Below are 17,634 nucleotides of genomic sequence, written 5' to 3'. Positions count from 1 at the left end.
TCTCTAATATGTGGAATCAAACAGATGACAAGGGAGTAGAATGGAAACCATTACTAGACAAGAGGAAGGGAAGAAGGAAGAGGGCCATAAGGGCAGATAATGAGGGGTATGATTGTAATCAAAAACATTATACACATGGAAACCTCCCAAAATATGTGAAACTGGAGGGTGGGGAAGAAATAATTAAAGCATGTTACGAGCAAATAAAATTCTGCAGAAATGAAACCCATTCTTCTGTATTAATAAAAATGTGGAAAAAATAAGCCTATAAATATATACTTAAATATTAGCATTAGTTTTTTAGAGAAAAATGATTATATAAAATGGCTTATACTTTCATGCTTATCTGTGTATTTAAATTTTCTGCTCTAAATATGTATGGTTTAATAATGAGAAATAAATTTATTTTCATATTTAAAAAATATATAGTCACCCCAGTAAAGAATAATCCAAAACTAAAACTAGTATTATTTAGAAAGTAGTGCCAAAAAACTAATGACCAAAATCCTGGAGGAGTATAGGGTTCTCAGAGGAAATGTGGCTTTTAATGCATACATTAGAAAACAAGGTAAAAACACTAATGCAACTCAAGGGTAAATTTAAAAAAACGGAAGTAAGGAAAGAATAAAATCAGAAGTTAGGACTAGAAAAATAAACAGATTTGACTAACAAAATAAAAAATTGGGGGGCTGGGGATTTAGCTCAGCGGCATAAGCGCCTCCCTTGCAAGTAGGCAGTCATGAGTTCGATCCCTGGTACCGATAAAAACGAAAAAAAGACAAAAAAAAAAAAAAGTGGTTCTTAGAGGGAAAAAAATGAATGAAAACATTGACCAATCCCTGGCTTATCAATCATGATACAAAAAATAAGCATTTCACAAGAAAAGAGAAATAATTCTGTATTGGATGATTTTTAAAATATAGATGAAATATAAAATTATTCAGAATAAAAAGTATTATAAAACTTAATAATGGGAACTTGAGGTGGTGGCACACACCTGTAATCTCAAGCACTCAAAAAGTTGGGAAAGGAGAATTGCAAGTTCAAGACCAGCGTGGGCTACAAAGTGAGCTCAAGGTCAGCTTGAACTGCATAGCTACAGCCTGTCTCAGAAAGACAAAATAAAAGGGGCTGGGGATTTAGCTCAGCGGCATAAGCACCTGCCTTGCAAGCAGGTGGTCGTGAGTTTGATCCCTAGTACCGATAAAACCGAAAAAGACCAAAAAAAAAAAAAAAAAAAGAAAGACAAAATAAAACAAAACAATTTAATAATGGGAAGAAAATTGGATTTGCAGGAAAAATGGAAAGAGTGGTCAGATGTTTTCCTCTAAGTAAAATACCTGCTCAGGTAATTTTGTGAGTCAATTCTGACAGACTAGAGCCAAAAATATCTATGAAATGCAAAAGATTCCAGAGTATGGCAAAAGAAAAATTTCACAACCCATCTTATGATGTTAATACAAGATGTTGCTGTTTGTCTTGAAAAGGCAGTGAAAGATCAGTCCCATGATGAGCAGAATGGTGAAGAAAAATCTGAATAAAATACTAGAAAATCAAAACCAGTAGTCCATTAAAAATAACATTGTAGTTGAGGAAATGAATAGTTGCAATAGTCCTAAAACATAAGGAACGTATTTAATACCAGCAAATCACAAAAAAGTGCATAAAGTAATGTTTTATTTCTCTTTTATCACTATGAAAAAAGAAACAGTGTTGGGAGACAGTTCTTTACAAGTCTCTTGATTCTGCATGACTCTCCTCCATCTCATAGATGCCAGAGGATTATCTTAGACAGGGAAGAGCTGAAATACAAATCTGCTAATAAGACAAACTCCCTGTCCATTGTCACCAGCGGATGAGCCAGGATTTGCCTGGATGCCTCTGTCCTCTGGTTTTAAAGCTTGCATCACACACACGATGGGCTGGCTGTTGGTTGGCAAGTTGGAATGCTCAGCCTCAGCACCCTGATGGAGTGTTTTCATTCTTCTGCCAGCAGAAGTGGCTCATGCCCCCCAGCAATGTCCAGTAGCCTGCTTGCCTAGTGATGTTTCTCAGGACCCTGTGCACAGATTTATAACACAGAAGCTGACATCAAAAAGGAGGCTCTGCTTCCTAGTGGATTTTTTGGTTACTGGAGACAGAATGTGCCTCACTCGGGCATTCTATTTGGTCTTTTATATTAGCTAACCCACGAATCAGCACTCTTTGAGTGGGGCCCAAACCAATAGCAGTGAATGGTCTCTTTGTCCCCTAGATCCTACATTGCAATACATTATATGGTCATCCTGAGTCAAGAAGCTGCAGTGGCTGGCAGTCTGACCTGGTGTCCTGCCTGCTATTTATGCCATTGTGCTATGAAAATAAACACATATGGGAATGGTTCTACCATCTTGTCTACCTACTGCTCCTGCACATGGACTCCACTTTAGACATATCCCAACATGCAAACTGCCACAGCCTTTTGCACTGTGACACAGATTTCTGTTCTTTTCCTTATTTGGAGGATCATTGAGTTATACCATGGATGGCTATCAAAGCTGCAATGGCACAGTGACACTGCCCAAGTTCAGTGACCCAAATAATGTAATGATGATCCAGACCAAGTTCAACAGTGTTCAAGCTGTCCTTTTTTCCCATTGCTGAAACAAAATACTCAACACCAAAATTTAAAAGACGAAAACTTTATTTGGCTCACAATTTGTAGATGTTTCAGTCCATAACTGGCTGGCTCCAAGGCAGGGAGGCTTGGCAGAGGGCCATTAGAGAGGAAAACAGCTCACGGTGACCATGAGATGGCAAAAGCAACAAGGGAGGAAGGAAAATCTGTTCATCATAATGTATGCAGGCTACCTGCCCTAGGTAGATGAAGCAGTCATATCCTTAATTCTAGCCAGAACCAGGCCAAACCAATCAGTGGACTGATTTACTAATCACACACCCTTAATCCCAGCACCACACACACTTTATACAGCCACCTCTGAAAAGCCTACCCACTATGACTGCATGAGCCTTTTGGTGGACATCTAGACACAAATCATAACATTCCGGCACTGGGCCCCCAAGGACTCACAAACATTTCTTTATGTGAAAAGCATTTAGTCCATCTCTCAGAGTTCCCAAAGTCCTATCAGTTTCAGCATTTCTGAAAAAGTCTAAATCCAAAATCATCTCTGAGATTTAAGGCAAATTCTTAGCTGTGAGCTCCTGAAAAATTAAAAGAAAGTTAAGACACTTCCAACATAGAATGTACAAGATAGAATTTCAATTCCAAAAGTTACCACTGGGGATAGCAAGAAATGGGAACAAAGCAAGATCAAAATACAGCAGGACAAACATTAAGTCTTCTAGTTCCATGTGCAGCATCTAAGGCAAATCTGTGATAAGATGTGAACTCCAAAGAGTTTGGGTGCCTCCAACCCTACAGCACTTCTGGTGGTTGTAGCTCCCATGGCATCTTACTTGGGCCCATCCTGCTCCCTCCTTGCAGTTTTTCTCAGATAATCCAAGTTTCTGGCTTCTCCAAATTTCTGGAGTCTCCAATGTACCTTCAGAGTCACACTCTCAACTTCACACTCTGCCCTTTCAGGGGCACAGTGCTTGGCCTCCCAGCTCATGTTCCAAAATCTGAGTGGAAGCTTTCTTGACCCTGTAACTCTTGCACTCTATGTGTGCCTAAAACAAGCACTATGTGTATAATACCAAAGTCTGTTGCCAGCCGAAGCACTAGCCAGCTTCTCTCTTGGCTGTAGGGGTCCAGTGCCTATGAACCAAATCCTGAGGAACTACTTGTCTAGGCTACCATCATTCTGGAACATGGAGTTCTGAAACTCTTCTCAAAGGAATGCTTTTCACTTTTGCAATTTTGAGGCTGCAAAAGGTGGAGTCTTGATATTTCTTGTGATGTCCTTAATACATTTTTTCTATTCTCTAGTTCCTTTTTAGCTCTAACTTTGCAGTCCACAGCTTTACTAGAGCTTCCTTGATGGCCAAACTCAAAACTTTTAAAATCATACTGCTGGGCTGTTTGCTCTTGTTTCTCAATATATCTGGCTAAAAGCCCTCAACAGCAGCCATTCCGTGGTCTCAGCATTAGACTGCCTTGAATTTTTTTCTGCAAGATTATTTAGTCCACTGCCCTTAATCTTAGTGCAGGAAAATTCTCTGGATATGAACAAATATGCAGACAAACTTTCTGCCAAGGCATACCACACATTGTATGGGGTTCAGCAGTCAATACAGTCCTTTTTCCCAGGAGAATCCTCCTGAACATGGTCTCTAGGAACAGAATTTATTTTAACCTTCTGATCTGAGCTCTGACCAGAATTAGCGATCTAGTACTGTTTAAGGTATTCCAGATCTACTTTTTTCTGCTGGCATCTCCAAACTTTTCCTAATTCTTCTTCTTCCAACAAGCTAGTTCTAAAGCCTCTTAAGCTACATGGTCAGGTAATATCACTGCAATAATTCCGCTCCTGGTACCAAATTCTACCTTAGTCACTTTTCTTTTGTTGCTGAGACAAAATTCCTGACACCCAAAATTGAAGGAACAAAGGTTTATTTGGCTTACAGCTTGTAGAAGTTTCAGTCCATAATTGGCTGGCAGAGGAGAAACAGTTCACAACATCCACAAGGTAGCAAAGCAAGCAAGGGAAGGGGAAGACAAGCTTCTTTCTGCCCCTTTTGTTGTATCCAGGATCAGGGTAGTGCCAAGCCAGTCAGTGGGCTGATTTAATAATCACCCACCCTTAATTGTAACATTGTACCACGAATCAATCACACACTCTAAATTCAGCCATCTCTGAAAAAGCCCCTCCTATGACTGCTTGAGGCTTTTCAGAGACATCTAGATACAGGCCATAACAAATAGCACAACCCAAACTGGAGGGACTTAATAGCCCCATGTTTTATATTTGTATACAGGAAGGGGTAGATGGCCAGCACTATCTGTCCATTGTGATGCAGGTTGCTTTCTGATGCATGTATCACCACATTAACAGTGACACTAGAGGTCAGCAGGCCAATGAAAATTGTATAGGCCATAATGGGTAGCACACATGACCACATCCTGGATGCCTAAGTAACACTCACTGTGGCTCCCTATGATAACTGGCTGGGCCTAAGATTCTGCAAGACACGGTTGAGGCCAGTACTGTTGGCTAGTCTCTTTCTGCATCTTGGAATCCTAGTGAGCTTAGACTTAATTAGTGTTAATTGAGCCAAAAAGAATAGAATAGATTTGGCCCTGGCACTTGTTGTCTAGATTAAGCAGGGTGATGAATGGAGCAATATAATATTATTAGTTGTAATTCTCTAGAGGAAATTGTACAAAGGGATTTATGAGGTAGGCTTATAGAATCAGAGATGGAAGAATCAGAGTGACTACTTGTGGCATCAGAAGAATTCCAGTTGTCTGTCTGTGTGCTGGAGATCCAAGAGTACTGGAAAGCGAAAGCCCTGGAAGCTCGCTGTAGGGTCAGTGATACCTGTCTGTATTGGAAGGCTGAGAAGAGTGCACTGGAAGGCTGAAGAAACTGAAGGCCATTTGTCTAAAGACAATGTCAAAGACAGGGTCTCTTAAAGGGACACACTTCCCTCTTTCCACGTTTATTCTGTCCTGCTACAAACTTACTGATCGGTGCCAACCACATCCAGAGTGGGTCATCCTCACTTAGTTTGCTGGACACAAAGAATTTACTAATCTGCTAGATAGTTCTCAAGTTGATAATTAACCATCACACATGCTTATATGAAAATAAAAATTTGGCCAAGAATGTACAGGTTCAAAGGATGAATTGTCCTTGGAAGAGGTGGTCATCTATTGTGGACCTTGGACATCCCTGTCCATTCTTGTTGTAGGTAATGCAAGAATTCCAGATCTTCATAGCTGTTTACCCAGGCCATTTCTCAGCATGGTTAGCAGTGGACAGCCTTGAGAGATGAGGCACTATCTGCTGGGACAAAGAGCAGGCTTGCTTATCGCCTGCTAGTAAAGAAGATGGATTCACAAAGCTCAGGATTCCCAGGTGGTGATGTGAACTCTGCATGCCTGGTCTTCATCTGGGCCTCTACATTGCCCTAGGGTTGGGTGCTCAAAAGAACCAGTGCAAACATGCTGCTTGCTGTGCCATGAGCCTTTGTGCTTGATGCAGGAGTCTCCTGCTTTCGGCCAGCCCCTGGAAACAGTGATACATTCAAATATGTGCTTGTTAGTAAAATCAAATGAAATCTTAGATCCACTGATGGTTTTTCAATTTTTTTTTAACACTTTTTAGTTGATTTATTGTTTCTTGTTCCAAATTTTACTTTCCTGGAACTTATCCATTTCACCTATTAGCATAAAACTTTTTGTATTTTTATTTCCTTGGTATCTGATATATTTGTAGCTACTTTCTGTAATTCTTGTTTCAGATTTTTTTCTTTGTACGTTTCATTTCAAAGTTTAGAATTAATCACTCTAAAGATCTAGAGCTTGGTTTTAATTTTGATGTTTGTAGTTCCTTATTTTTGCAGTGCCAGTGATCACACCAAAGGATTCATATGTGCTAGTCCAGCACTTTACCAATGAGTCACACCTCCCAGGCACAAAGCTTTTATTTTTAATAGTACATTGAGAATAAAAAATGAAAATCCAGATGAGGAAAAAGAAAAAAACCGATTTTTTCTTGGGAAGGAGTCTTCTATGATGCTAAGGTTGGCCTAAAACTCGCTACCTTCCTTGCCTTAGCCTCAAGGGCATGCTTGAAAAGATGTGTATTTTTAGTTTGTTCAATGTGGAGTTTCATATACATCTATACATAAGAAGCTATTATGTTGATGATGGCTTTAGCTTCTTGTTCTAGTATTACTTTCTAAAACTCTGTCTTGTCAGTTTTAAGATTGGTATTCTACTTTTCATTTTGTTCCCACTTGCCTAATGAATCCTTTTCAAATTTTCTGTTTTTATTTCAAGTGTACCTCTCTCTCTTAGTGGACATTGTATTTGGAAATTCAACCTCACTATGACTTTGAAGTGATAAATGTTATGATTTAGATCTGAGGTGTCCCCAAACGCTGTTTGCGTAATGATTGGATCTTGGAGGTGCTATACTCAGTGTGTTAAGTACACTGTTAGGAGGTGGGCTGGAGGTTCCTGGGGCTTGCTCCTTGCTTCCCTTTCAGCCTCCTACTGCCATGACGAGCAGCTTTCCTCCACCAGAGCCTCCCACCGTGCTCTTTTTGCATTTGAGCCTGATAACTGTGGACTAAAGCTTCTGAAATTGTGAACCAAGACAAACCTTTTGTCCTTTAAGTTGCAGGTATCAAGTATTTTGTCCCTGCACAAGAAAGAAAGAAAACACATTTTATGTTTATATTTATTGTAGTTACTTATATAAGGAATTATTGTTGTCATTTTGTTTTATATTTTCCATTTATTCTTTTTCAATTTGTCTTTTTTCCTGTTTTTCTGCTTTCTACTACAGAGATCAGATTTTCTTCTGCTCACTTAAATATTAAAGCATCTAACAGTAGGGGTGGGTGTAGTTCAGTGTATATCAAGATGGAGCAGGACAGAGATTTTACCATCTACTCAGAATGGTATGCGATTTAAAACTTCCACTGCTTATTTCTGGAACTTTTCATGTAACATTTTTGTAAAACATTTTTATTATTTAGGATTTTTGATAAGTATCACAGAAAGTCTAAAAGTTGTGTTGTGTGGGCAAATTATTTCATTTCTTTGGCCTGCATGTTTCTCTGTAAAACAGACTGAAGGTACCGTACTGACTGATTTTCCCTTGCTGGGGCAAAATACCTGACATGCACAATTTAAAGAAGGCAGGGTTTATTTTGGTTCATAGTTTCAGAGGTTTTAGCCCATGATTGGCTGGCTCCAAGGAAGAAACATCATGGTGGAAGGGCATAGTGGAAGAAACCAACTCACTTCATGGTAGCCAGGTACTCATCTCTAGGTAGTTCTAGAAAAGGGGGCCAGGAGCAGATGCATTCCCATGGTCACCCCCACCAAGGCACATGACCATGCCGTGACCCCCCAAGACACACCCAGAAGGGTGCTCTACTAATTTTCTAGGTGTCTCTCAAAGCAGTCAAGTTGACAATCAAGATTGATCATCACAGGTCATACGGGGTTAGGGATATAGCTCAGCAGCATAAAAGCCTACCTGGCAGGTGCAAGGTTCTGAGATTGATTCCTGATACCAAAAAGAAAAACAAAATAGCTCCTATGGTTATTGTGGAAATTACTATCTCCATTGCCTCGTGTAATGCTCTGTGTAACTGTTTACCACATCATTGCGATGGTTGCACTTAGGACTCATCTCTGTATTATATTTCTGCTGCTGATTTCTGATTTTTATCTTCTCCCAACTAAACAAGCGTTTTACTGTTTATATCCCTTTATTCCCTTTCTGCCTCCCTGCCTCCAGCATTCCATTGGTACATCTAGATTCCAGACTTTTGGTCTGAACTATTATGGAAATACTTTGTCTTTCACTTTTGTCCCTCCTCTGACTGGTACATCAGACTCGATGAGGCCATTTAGCTTTAATTCTGTCTTGCAGCATCTCCTGCATTTGTTATTCTAACTGATCACTTTTTCCTGAAAGTGTTTTTCATGTAGATGCTCACATGATAAATGAGATTTTATATGAGTATTTTTATTACACCTTCAGATTTGAATGAGCACATGACTAGTTAAACAGATAACAGGTTCAAATTTCCTTTTCTTTCCGGGTTCTGAAAATATTGTTGCTTTTGAGAAGCTTGAGGTGTCTGATTTTTGTTCCTTTTATATGTTTTCTCTGGAAACTTCTATAATTTTCTTCATCTTTGATATTTAAAATTGTGTCTAAATGTGGGTTTTTTCCTTCTTTCCTACTTGCTTTCTCTGAGGCTTATTTTTATTTATTTTGGTGCCAGGAATAGAACCTAAGGCCTTGCAAATGCTAAGCGTGCACCCTTCACTACTGAACTACATCCCGACTCTAAGCCCTTCTAATAAAGACCTTAGATTTTATGTCTTTGATTTGGAAACCCTTACCTATTTCTTAGAAGTATTTTTTTACTGTCCTTGTATTTGTCTTTTGCGGGTAACGATTACCCGGATGTTGGCTCTCCTGCTCAGATCCTCCACAATGCATACCTTTTTAGACTTTCAGTCTTATTTTGCAGTACCTCCTGGAAGAATTCCTCAATCTCTTCCATGTACTAATTTCAAACTACATGTATCCTACTGTCTATTCACTCTGCTTTTTTCTAGTATTATCTTTTTCACAGCTACCTCTCCATTCGGGGTCTTTGTGTCTGTCTTAGCCCTATTCGGTACTGTTCTACCTTCCTTTGAGGAGGAACTGTGTTTTGTGTGGGCTCCAGGAATAACAAGGAGGTCGAGCAACAGAGATAGAACAGCAGCCAGGGCCACACCACTCAGGGCCTTGGAGGCAATAATGTCTTTTAACATCTTTCTTGGAGTTACTGTAGGACTTGGAACAAGATAGAAATTTAATTAGTTTACATTTAAGAAGAATCACTTGCCTTGTGTACGTACAACAGGGCAGAAGCTGAAGCAGCTGAGAGGATCTGTAGTAGCCCAGGAGGGAGATGAGGCTTGGACTCAGGCAGCAGGCATGGGGGTAGGTGTGGTCGGATTAGAAGTGCTTCTTAACAGTACAGCTGATATGACTTGCTAATGAACTGGAAGAGGGGCATGAGACAGGGAGAAGCCTAGGCCAACTGGAAGGCTTTTGGCTTGCGTTCAAACAATAATGGTAGAACAATTTAATTTACTTAGATGGATTAGCATGACTTTTGACATATTTAAGTGGATTATTAAATTCTTAGATATGTGTCGAATTCAGAAAAAAAGCAGGAGCTGAAAGATAAAATTTGAAGTTAGTGAACACAACTGGCACTACTGCAGGAGTCTGAGTAGCAGGAGGGATGAATACGGTCTCAACGATGAGACAAGGTAGAGACGATCCATGCTTTAATAGAAGAAAGGAAACTGTGTGTGTACAGTTAAGTGTTGTTAAGGAATGTGCCACAGTCCTGCCCAGCCTTGACACAGCTTCTTAAAGAGCTCAACTGCTTTTCTTCTTTTCCATCTTACACTGATAATCTAAAGAAAAGCCAGGGAGCTCTCGGCTTTGATGATATTCCAGGCAGTCTCCCTAATGCTGGGTGCTCTCTGTTGAGACAGCCCCTCTGGCCGTCTCTGTGACGGAAGGTAAGTTTCATCTTTCTTATATTCTGCACTGCCACGGATGCACCCTGTGACAAGCCACCACATCTGCAACTTTCTTATATTTTGAGCTAACTGGAAATAAATGAAGTTCAGTCAAAAACAAAATCTTGGAGGCTAAGGCAGGATCACAAGTTGAAGCCCAGCCTGGACAATTTACTTAGCAAGACCCTGTAAAATTTGTAAATTTAAAAAGGGTTAGGGATTTAGCTCAGTGTAAAGTACCTAAATTCAGGGATTTTCCTAAGTCCCACAATGATAAAGGCTGATTTGAATACATTTTAGTAGGAATACTGCTATTATAAAATTATCAAAAAAAAAAAAAACTATTTGTGAGAGAAAATAAATTGGAATGTTTATTGGTAAATCTAGGTCAAGCTCCATAATTTAATTATTTAAAACAAAATTAAAAACATCCGTAAAAGGCCAGAACATTTAGTATTTAAAATGTTTTAAAAATTATACTATCATGATTATGAAAATGGTAATTATGGCAAGCTATACAGTTTTAAGTATAAAAACTGTTAAAATGAAATATCTAACAAACTACGTTTTGCTGTTGCTTTGGGGGAAAAGGTGGGGACAAGTATTTTTTATTTACATATATTTATTTAGAGATTTCCATGACATTGCAAATAATCCCACTTCTCTCGTATTTACTGTAATACATGAATTCACTCAAAGGAGACACGATACATACAGTTGCAAAGGCAGAGGGAGCGGAGGTCACTGCACACAAGACAGCGGAATTCCAACTAAGGGATCCCCTACACACCCCAGGCACACGAGGTACAGGTGAAGCACGCTGCCCACCTCCGGCACGCACACAGGAACTCTGCTTTATTACACCACAGGGGAAACAAAACAGAAGTAATTGATCTTTCACTTTCTTTATGTTACTTCTTCAGTTTTTTTTCCAATCACAATGAACTCCAGTAGAACAGGTTTTTCTTCAAATGTGTATGGCTGAAACACGATTAAATTCTGTATCTGACATTCTCTTTTGTACTTCTATTATTTATATATATAAATTTTAAGTTTTTAAAAATGACAACTTTGAAAGTGAATTGTAAAGAGCTGTTTTCAGTTTCTATGCCCCAGGGTCAGCATCTACATACTATTCTGGAAGACTGGTAAGTTATAACATACAGCTAAAAGCAGAAAATTGATATGGCTTTAATGTATGTTAGAATTTTAACAGAATGTTTTACTGTATTTACCTCATTTACTTTTATATTCAGAAATTTTAGACTAATACACTGAGAAATTTTATCTACTGAAAAAACTGCCCCAAATTGGTTGTTTTACAAAACTCTAAATATAGCACTTAGTTTGATTTTCATAAAACCTCTATTATGTGATGAGTCCATGTAACAGTCAAAATAATACTGTACATAATATATGTGTGTCTTTCTCATCACAGTTTTCCTAGGTGACAATAATTAATTACACATGGCAATAATTATTTTACCGAGACCTCTGATGCTGACTAGACTTGAATATATTCCCCTCACTGACGGACAGCAAATTTGTGAACAAGTGATTTTACAGTTAAAAGAAGGCATGATGCACAGCATCAAAGGTGGTATTTCTTTGTGAACAGATTATAATTTGGGTCACAAACAGGTGTGGAAACTGAAAACACTTTAAAAACAAGTATTATGAGAATATTTACACACATATATAATGGCTCATTAAGAAACAGATTAGTAAGTATAAAATGAATAATATATTAATTCAGAGTATAAATATATTTTAAGGAGTAATTTAAGAATAATAAAATATACATATCACATAGTTAAGCACTATTAGTACATATTTGTTGTCATATACGAAAATATACACCTAAATACAATTCTTTTAAACCAAAAATTTTTACATAAATATTCCCTGATTTAAATAAAAGTTGATCGAGGTAGAATTTGTGTTCATGTTCATGATTTTCAGGAATGAGTACTTCAAATAGTTCAGTACAGCTGTGTTCTTTTAAAAATCCATATAGGAATTCACGGAAAACCATTATTCTGAAAAGACAGCAGGGAAAGGGAAGTTAAGAGAAAAATGAGAAATAAGGTTACATCAGTATATTCATAAAAAACTGAAATTCAGCAATGCTTTAAATATTAGTTTCCAATAAAACCTTGTGCCCAAAGTAAAAGTTATATTGAAAAAGTACAGCTCTACTTCTTGAAGTTAAGGACTGCCTTTATGTTTTAAGCTGTAATACATGAATCCACTCGAAGGAAGAAGATACACACAACTGCAGAGGTGGAGGGAGAGCAAGCCACCGCACACCCAGACAGCGGAATTCCCGGGACACCCACGGCACAGAGTTACAGACGAAGCGCACCGCCCACCTCAGGCTCACACACAGGAACTCTGCTGTGCTTGCCTTATTTATACTTTTCTGTAATTTACATTTTCTCAGTGAACATGTGTGATAGTGTGATGTAGTAAGATACATATCTGATCTCTTGTCCCTTGTTCCTGACATATGGCTCCTTGGAATCTACAGTCCCAAGTGTCTTTTGTATGCAAATGAGATGACAGTTGCTGAAGGTCCCCAGACAGCCTCAGGACAGGATGGGACAGCTCACCAGAAAGTCCAAAGCATGATCTGGGCAGGGAGAAGGCTGAAGGTGAAGCTGATCACCAGTGGCCAATGATCTAGCTGGTTACACTGTGTAAGAAGCTCCCATAAGCCCAGATGGGCTGGGCTAGCAGCTTCCAAACGCTGAACATGTGTAGTTCCTACAGTGGGGCTGGTGAGGGCGCAGAGTATGGTAAATACCTTGCCAGTTTGTGAGTATCTTTCATAGTACAAGGGTAAACATAAGGCAGTGTGTTCTAGGAGTGCTTTAGAAATTAACTGAATCAGGGAGGGAACCTGGATTCACATTAGTGTTATGGTTGGCCCTAAATGTTTCCTAAAGAGCCTCATGTACTCAGAGGCAGGGCTTTGGAAGGTGACTAATTCTTGGGAAGGCTATAGCTAATTGCCAGCAGGAGGTGGGGTCTGGTCAGAAGAGGCAGTTCACTGGGGCATAACGTGGAAGGGTGTGTCTTTTGTCCTGGCCCCTCTCTTATCCATGTAATGACCTCCCTGACCCGAGTGAGCAGCCTTCCTACGCCCGGGCGTTCTGCAGCACCTTTCCTGTGTTTAGGCCTGCTGAGAAGGGAATGAAACTTGTGAAGGAGGAGGTCATGACCTGGGGCTTGCAGTGGGCATTGACATGGCAGCAAGAAGCCTTGAGGTGCTGAGCCTCGGAAATGGAATCTGACATTACCTCCAGGTAGTCAGAGTAAAGAATCAAGTTACAGATTACCCGGATGGTGTATGAGAGATGATTTGGTGTTAAAAGTGTTGCACTAAAAGTATGTGAGAGTAGCAAAAACATTAGTTCTTTTTCTATCTCAAATATCATGTTTCAGATAACGATAAAAAAGTTAAAACACAAGATTATATATTTCTAATCTTCAGACACTTATATGAGAAACTACTTCATAGTTTAACAGTTCATTTGAGTGCTTATAGGGCAAATCCTTTCAAATTAGTTTTAGTGGTAATATTTAGAAAATATGGGTGGAAATGAATGAGTAGAAATGGATTACTATTTAACAATCTCATTAGGGTACTCTGATAATTACTTATAAATGATTACCAAATTAAAAACTGTGGACTTGATAATGTTTCTAATTTTTCTAATGTATTATGCATTAGGATGCTGGGTATAATTTAGAAAATGGAAAATAATAAGTATTGGTGATACTGTGGGGAAGAGAAACTCTTGTACAGTGTGCATAGGAATAGAAATAATATAGCCATGTAGAAAACAGCTTGGTAGTTCCTCAAAAAGTTAAACAAAATTATTAGCCCATCCACTTCTACGTATATAAGAAACAATTTGAAAATAGGGACTAAAATACACACTAGTACTGTATACCAATATTCAGAGCAGCATGATTTACTATAGCCACAAGTAAATAACGCCAGTGTACCTAGTGATGAAAATTTTAAAAAAGAAAAATAAGGTGTCTCTTACAACACAAATGAATTTTAAAAACATTATCCTAAGGAAAATAAGCCAGGCACAAAGGGACAAATGTATAATTTCACCTACGTGAAACTTTAGGTAGATTCACAGAGACAGGAAAGTAGAGTTCCAGTTACCAAGGAGCAAACAAAATAAACACAAAACATAAAAATTAGCAGAAGTGGGCCAGGGATTTAGCTCAGTGGCATAAGTGCCTGCATGGCAAACGTGAGGTGGTGAGTTCGATCCTCGGCACCAAAAAAAAAAAAAAAAAAAAAAGCAGACGTTCCCAGAGGCTGAGAAGGTAGAAATGAGGAGCGAAGAGTTACTGTTTAATGGGTAAGGAATTTCTGTCTTGGGTAATGAGCAGGTTTTAGAAACAGGAGAAATGACCTCACAACACTGTGTAGGTAATGAGTACCACTGGGCTATATACTAAAAAAGCTAAATGGCAAAGTTCATGCTATGTATTTTATCACAATTTAAAAAAAAAGTTTTTCATAGCTTTAGGGATTGCAGGTATCCACTGTTTTCTATATCACTGATTCTTATTTGTATTTATAGTTTGTGGTACTAGGGATCAAATCTAGGGGTGCTCCACCACTAAGCTAAAGTCTCAGCCATTTTTATATTTTATTTGGAGAGAGACTTTCATTAAATTGACGAGGCTGGTCTTGAACTTGCCATCTTCCTGAGGACTTACCTTCCTGAGTAGCTGGAATCATAGGCCCTGTACTATATTTCAGTGGTTTTTAAAGAATAGTCTGGGAGCCAGGCATAGTGGTGCATGCCTGTGGTCCTCGCATTTGGGGGTTGAGGCAGGAGAATCGCTGTGAGTTTGAGGCCTGTCTGAACTACATAGTGATTTCAAGACTAGCTTGGACTACATAGCAAGATCCTGTGCTAAAAAACCAACTAACCAACCAAACAACCATCCATCCACCCATTTAACCAAGCAACCATTCATCCATCTAACCAAATAATCAACCAACAACCATTATCCAATAGTCTGGGAGTTCAGTACCCTTGTAATCCTAGCACTCAGGAAATTGAAACAGAAGGACAGATTTGTGGCTAGCCTGGGCTATGTAGGGAGACCTTGTCTCAAAACAGACAAACAAGTCAGCCCCAGACAAAATAAGAACCCAGGCCCACCATAAAAATGATAGTATAGTACGTGGATGGGGATCTCTGAGATCTCCTAAGATCCTGTTAGGGATGCTAGAAGGTCAAGTGTATTTTAATAAAACTGAAGAATTATTTGCCTCTTCACTCGATTTCTCAAGGATTATATCTGAGTTTTTCAGAGGCTCCATGATATTAAAAATCTGAGAGTAAAAGTTCTAAATCTGTGGTCAAAGGATCTTATCCTACTTACTGAGCTCTGCCACTGAAGAAAAACTCTTTTCTTACAGTGCAGTTAAGCTTATTACAAAAGCAAGCAGCGGGTAGGATTTGGCCCATAGACCCCAGGTCACCAATCGCTGGTTTAAACTGTGTCTGTGAATTAAGCATAAGAAAGTATCTGCCACACTGTCATAAAACTTGACCACAAGAAGGTGAACAGTCGCCTAGTCACATTCAAAATAGAGTAGCAACTTCGAAGCTATCAGGACACAGTGACTACACAAGCATTGCAGTGATCCTTAAGATGAAAGAGGAAGATAAACATTTTAACCAGTCAAATGTAACAGCGAAAGCACAGCCATCAGGAATCATTTAACCCTGGCCCTACAAACATGGGGCATCAGTATGTTAAAGCACAGCACATAATTAATATTCATAATGAGGGTTTTAGTTCATTGAGGAAACGTTAATTATCTTCTATTAAAAGAGGCAAACAAATGCATCCATTTTAAAAAGTCTGGCTCAGATACTTTTGTCAATGAGTGTGCGGTTTTCGCAGTTACTGCCTGTCAATGCTGGGTCTGACTCATGCTTCCTCGACATTCACTCCCATCTCCAGTGAGTCAGCACATCCCTCATCTGTCCTCCGCCCGGTGCACACTAACTTATTTGGAAAACACTTTGTTGGATCTACTAAAGCTTGAACATATGCACATTCGTGACCCAGCAGTTTCAGCCTCAGTGGAACCCAGAGCGCTGCTGATACATATTAGCGTGATTGAACTACTGAAGGCCAGTCCCTTGCCGAGTGGGCACAGGGACCCTGGCAAGCTCATGAGGAGCTATTCTCCTGTGCAGCCCGGTGATCCACAAGTACACACAACAGTATGGATGCTCTCACAAATGTATTTCATTTATAAAATGTCCAGAAACGTTAAATGAATCAATACTTTTTTTTTGGTACCAGGAATCAAATTCATGACATTGTGCTTGCCAGGCCGGCGCTGTGCTGCTGAGCTATATCCCCAGCCCAAGAATTTATGCTTTTAAGCAGGGCTTGTAGACAGAAGGAAAACCAAGAGAAGAAATTTTTAAAAAATTTTAAGCTTATTTTATGGAAAAAAGGTGTAACAAAATTTCACAAGACAGAATAAAAACAGTTAATACATTACAAACTAGCTTTAAAGTAGCTACTCAAAGTACAAAACATGGGGGCTGGGAAAATTTAGCTCAGCGGCATAAGCACCTCCCTTGGAAGCAGGCGGTCCTGAGTTCAATCCCCGGTACCAGAAAAACGGAAAAAAAAAACAAAAAAAAAAAACATGGACATAAAAAATTCTCCAATTGGTATTAGCAGAAACCTTCCTTTTCTAGGAACTAAGAGACACTAACAGTATAACTAACTTATTTTTTTTTCCTTGTTGAGACAGGGTGTCACTATACAGTTCAGGCTGGTTGTGAGCTCATTTTGTAGCACAGGCTGGTCTCAAACTTGCAACAATTCTCCTGCCTCAGTTTCCTGAGTGCTGGGATTACAGGCATGTGCCACCACGCCTGGCTTTTCTATCATTTCTTTTTCCCTTCTTTTCCCCTTTCATCCATCCTAGCTCCTTTTAACATTTAGTCCCACCTCACAATACCTATTGTACACCTTACTCTTTCAGTTTCTCACACCAGGGAGACAGTACGATGTTTACATATGTGAGTCTGATTTATTTCACTTCTAAGTATGATCTCAGCTTGTATCCATTCACATAGAAATATCTCGTTTATCCTTCTTTATGGCTGAGTAGTACTCCATTGTATAGTGCAGGGAGCCACGCGACAGCCCCATTGCTGCCTCCCTGCCTCTCTCCCTCCTATGGGCACGATGCATCTGCCTACATTAACCATAATCCTCTCCTGCTTACGTCACATACCTGGATGTGATGATGACCCTGTTGTATCCATCCCCGTAGCCTCTTCCTGTCCCACCAGCCAGCCCTTGGCCTATAAAAGATGTGATCACTTCCGGAA

The 17,634-nt window shown here is 39.3% G+C and overlaps 1 protein-coding gene across 4 annotated transcripts in view; it reads right to left on the bottom strand.

The window, feature by feature from the left end:
- Positions 1 to 10,566: 10,566 nt before the first annotated feature.
- Cep135 (centrosomal protein 135) overlaps positions 10,567 to 17,634 on the bottom strand; it is a 91,128-nt gene continuing 84,060 nt past the window's right edge. For all 4 annotated transcript variants that reach the window (XM_063240501.1, XM_063240502.1, XM_003471589.5 and 1 more), the window contains one exon: positions 10,567 to 12,261. In XM_063240501.1, the coding sequence (XP_063096571.1) occupies positions 12,257 to 12,261 (5 nt within the window). In that variant the 3' untranslated portion in view covers positions 10,567 to 12,256. The remainder of the gene's footprint in view (positions 12,262 to 17,634) is intronic.

The sequence above is a fragment of the Cavia porcellus genome, unplaced genomic scaffold (genome assembly GCF_034190915.1).
Source record: "Cavia porcellus strain 051 isolate PalLab524CR breed Dunkin Hartley unplaced genomic scaffold, mCavPor4.1 scaffold_30, whole genome shotgun sequence".
In the NCBI taxonomy this organism is placed as follows: Eukaryota; Metazoa; Chordata; class Mammalia; order Rodentia; family Caviidae; genus Cavia; species Cavia porcellus.
Note: the sequence above shows the minus strand (reverse complement) of the source record. Positions and strands in the feature narration are given on the sequence as shown.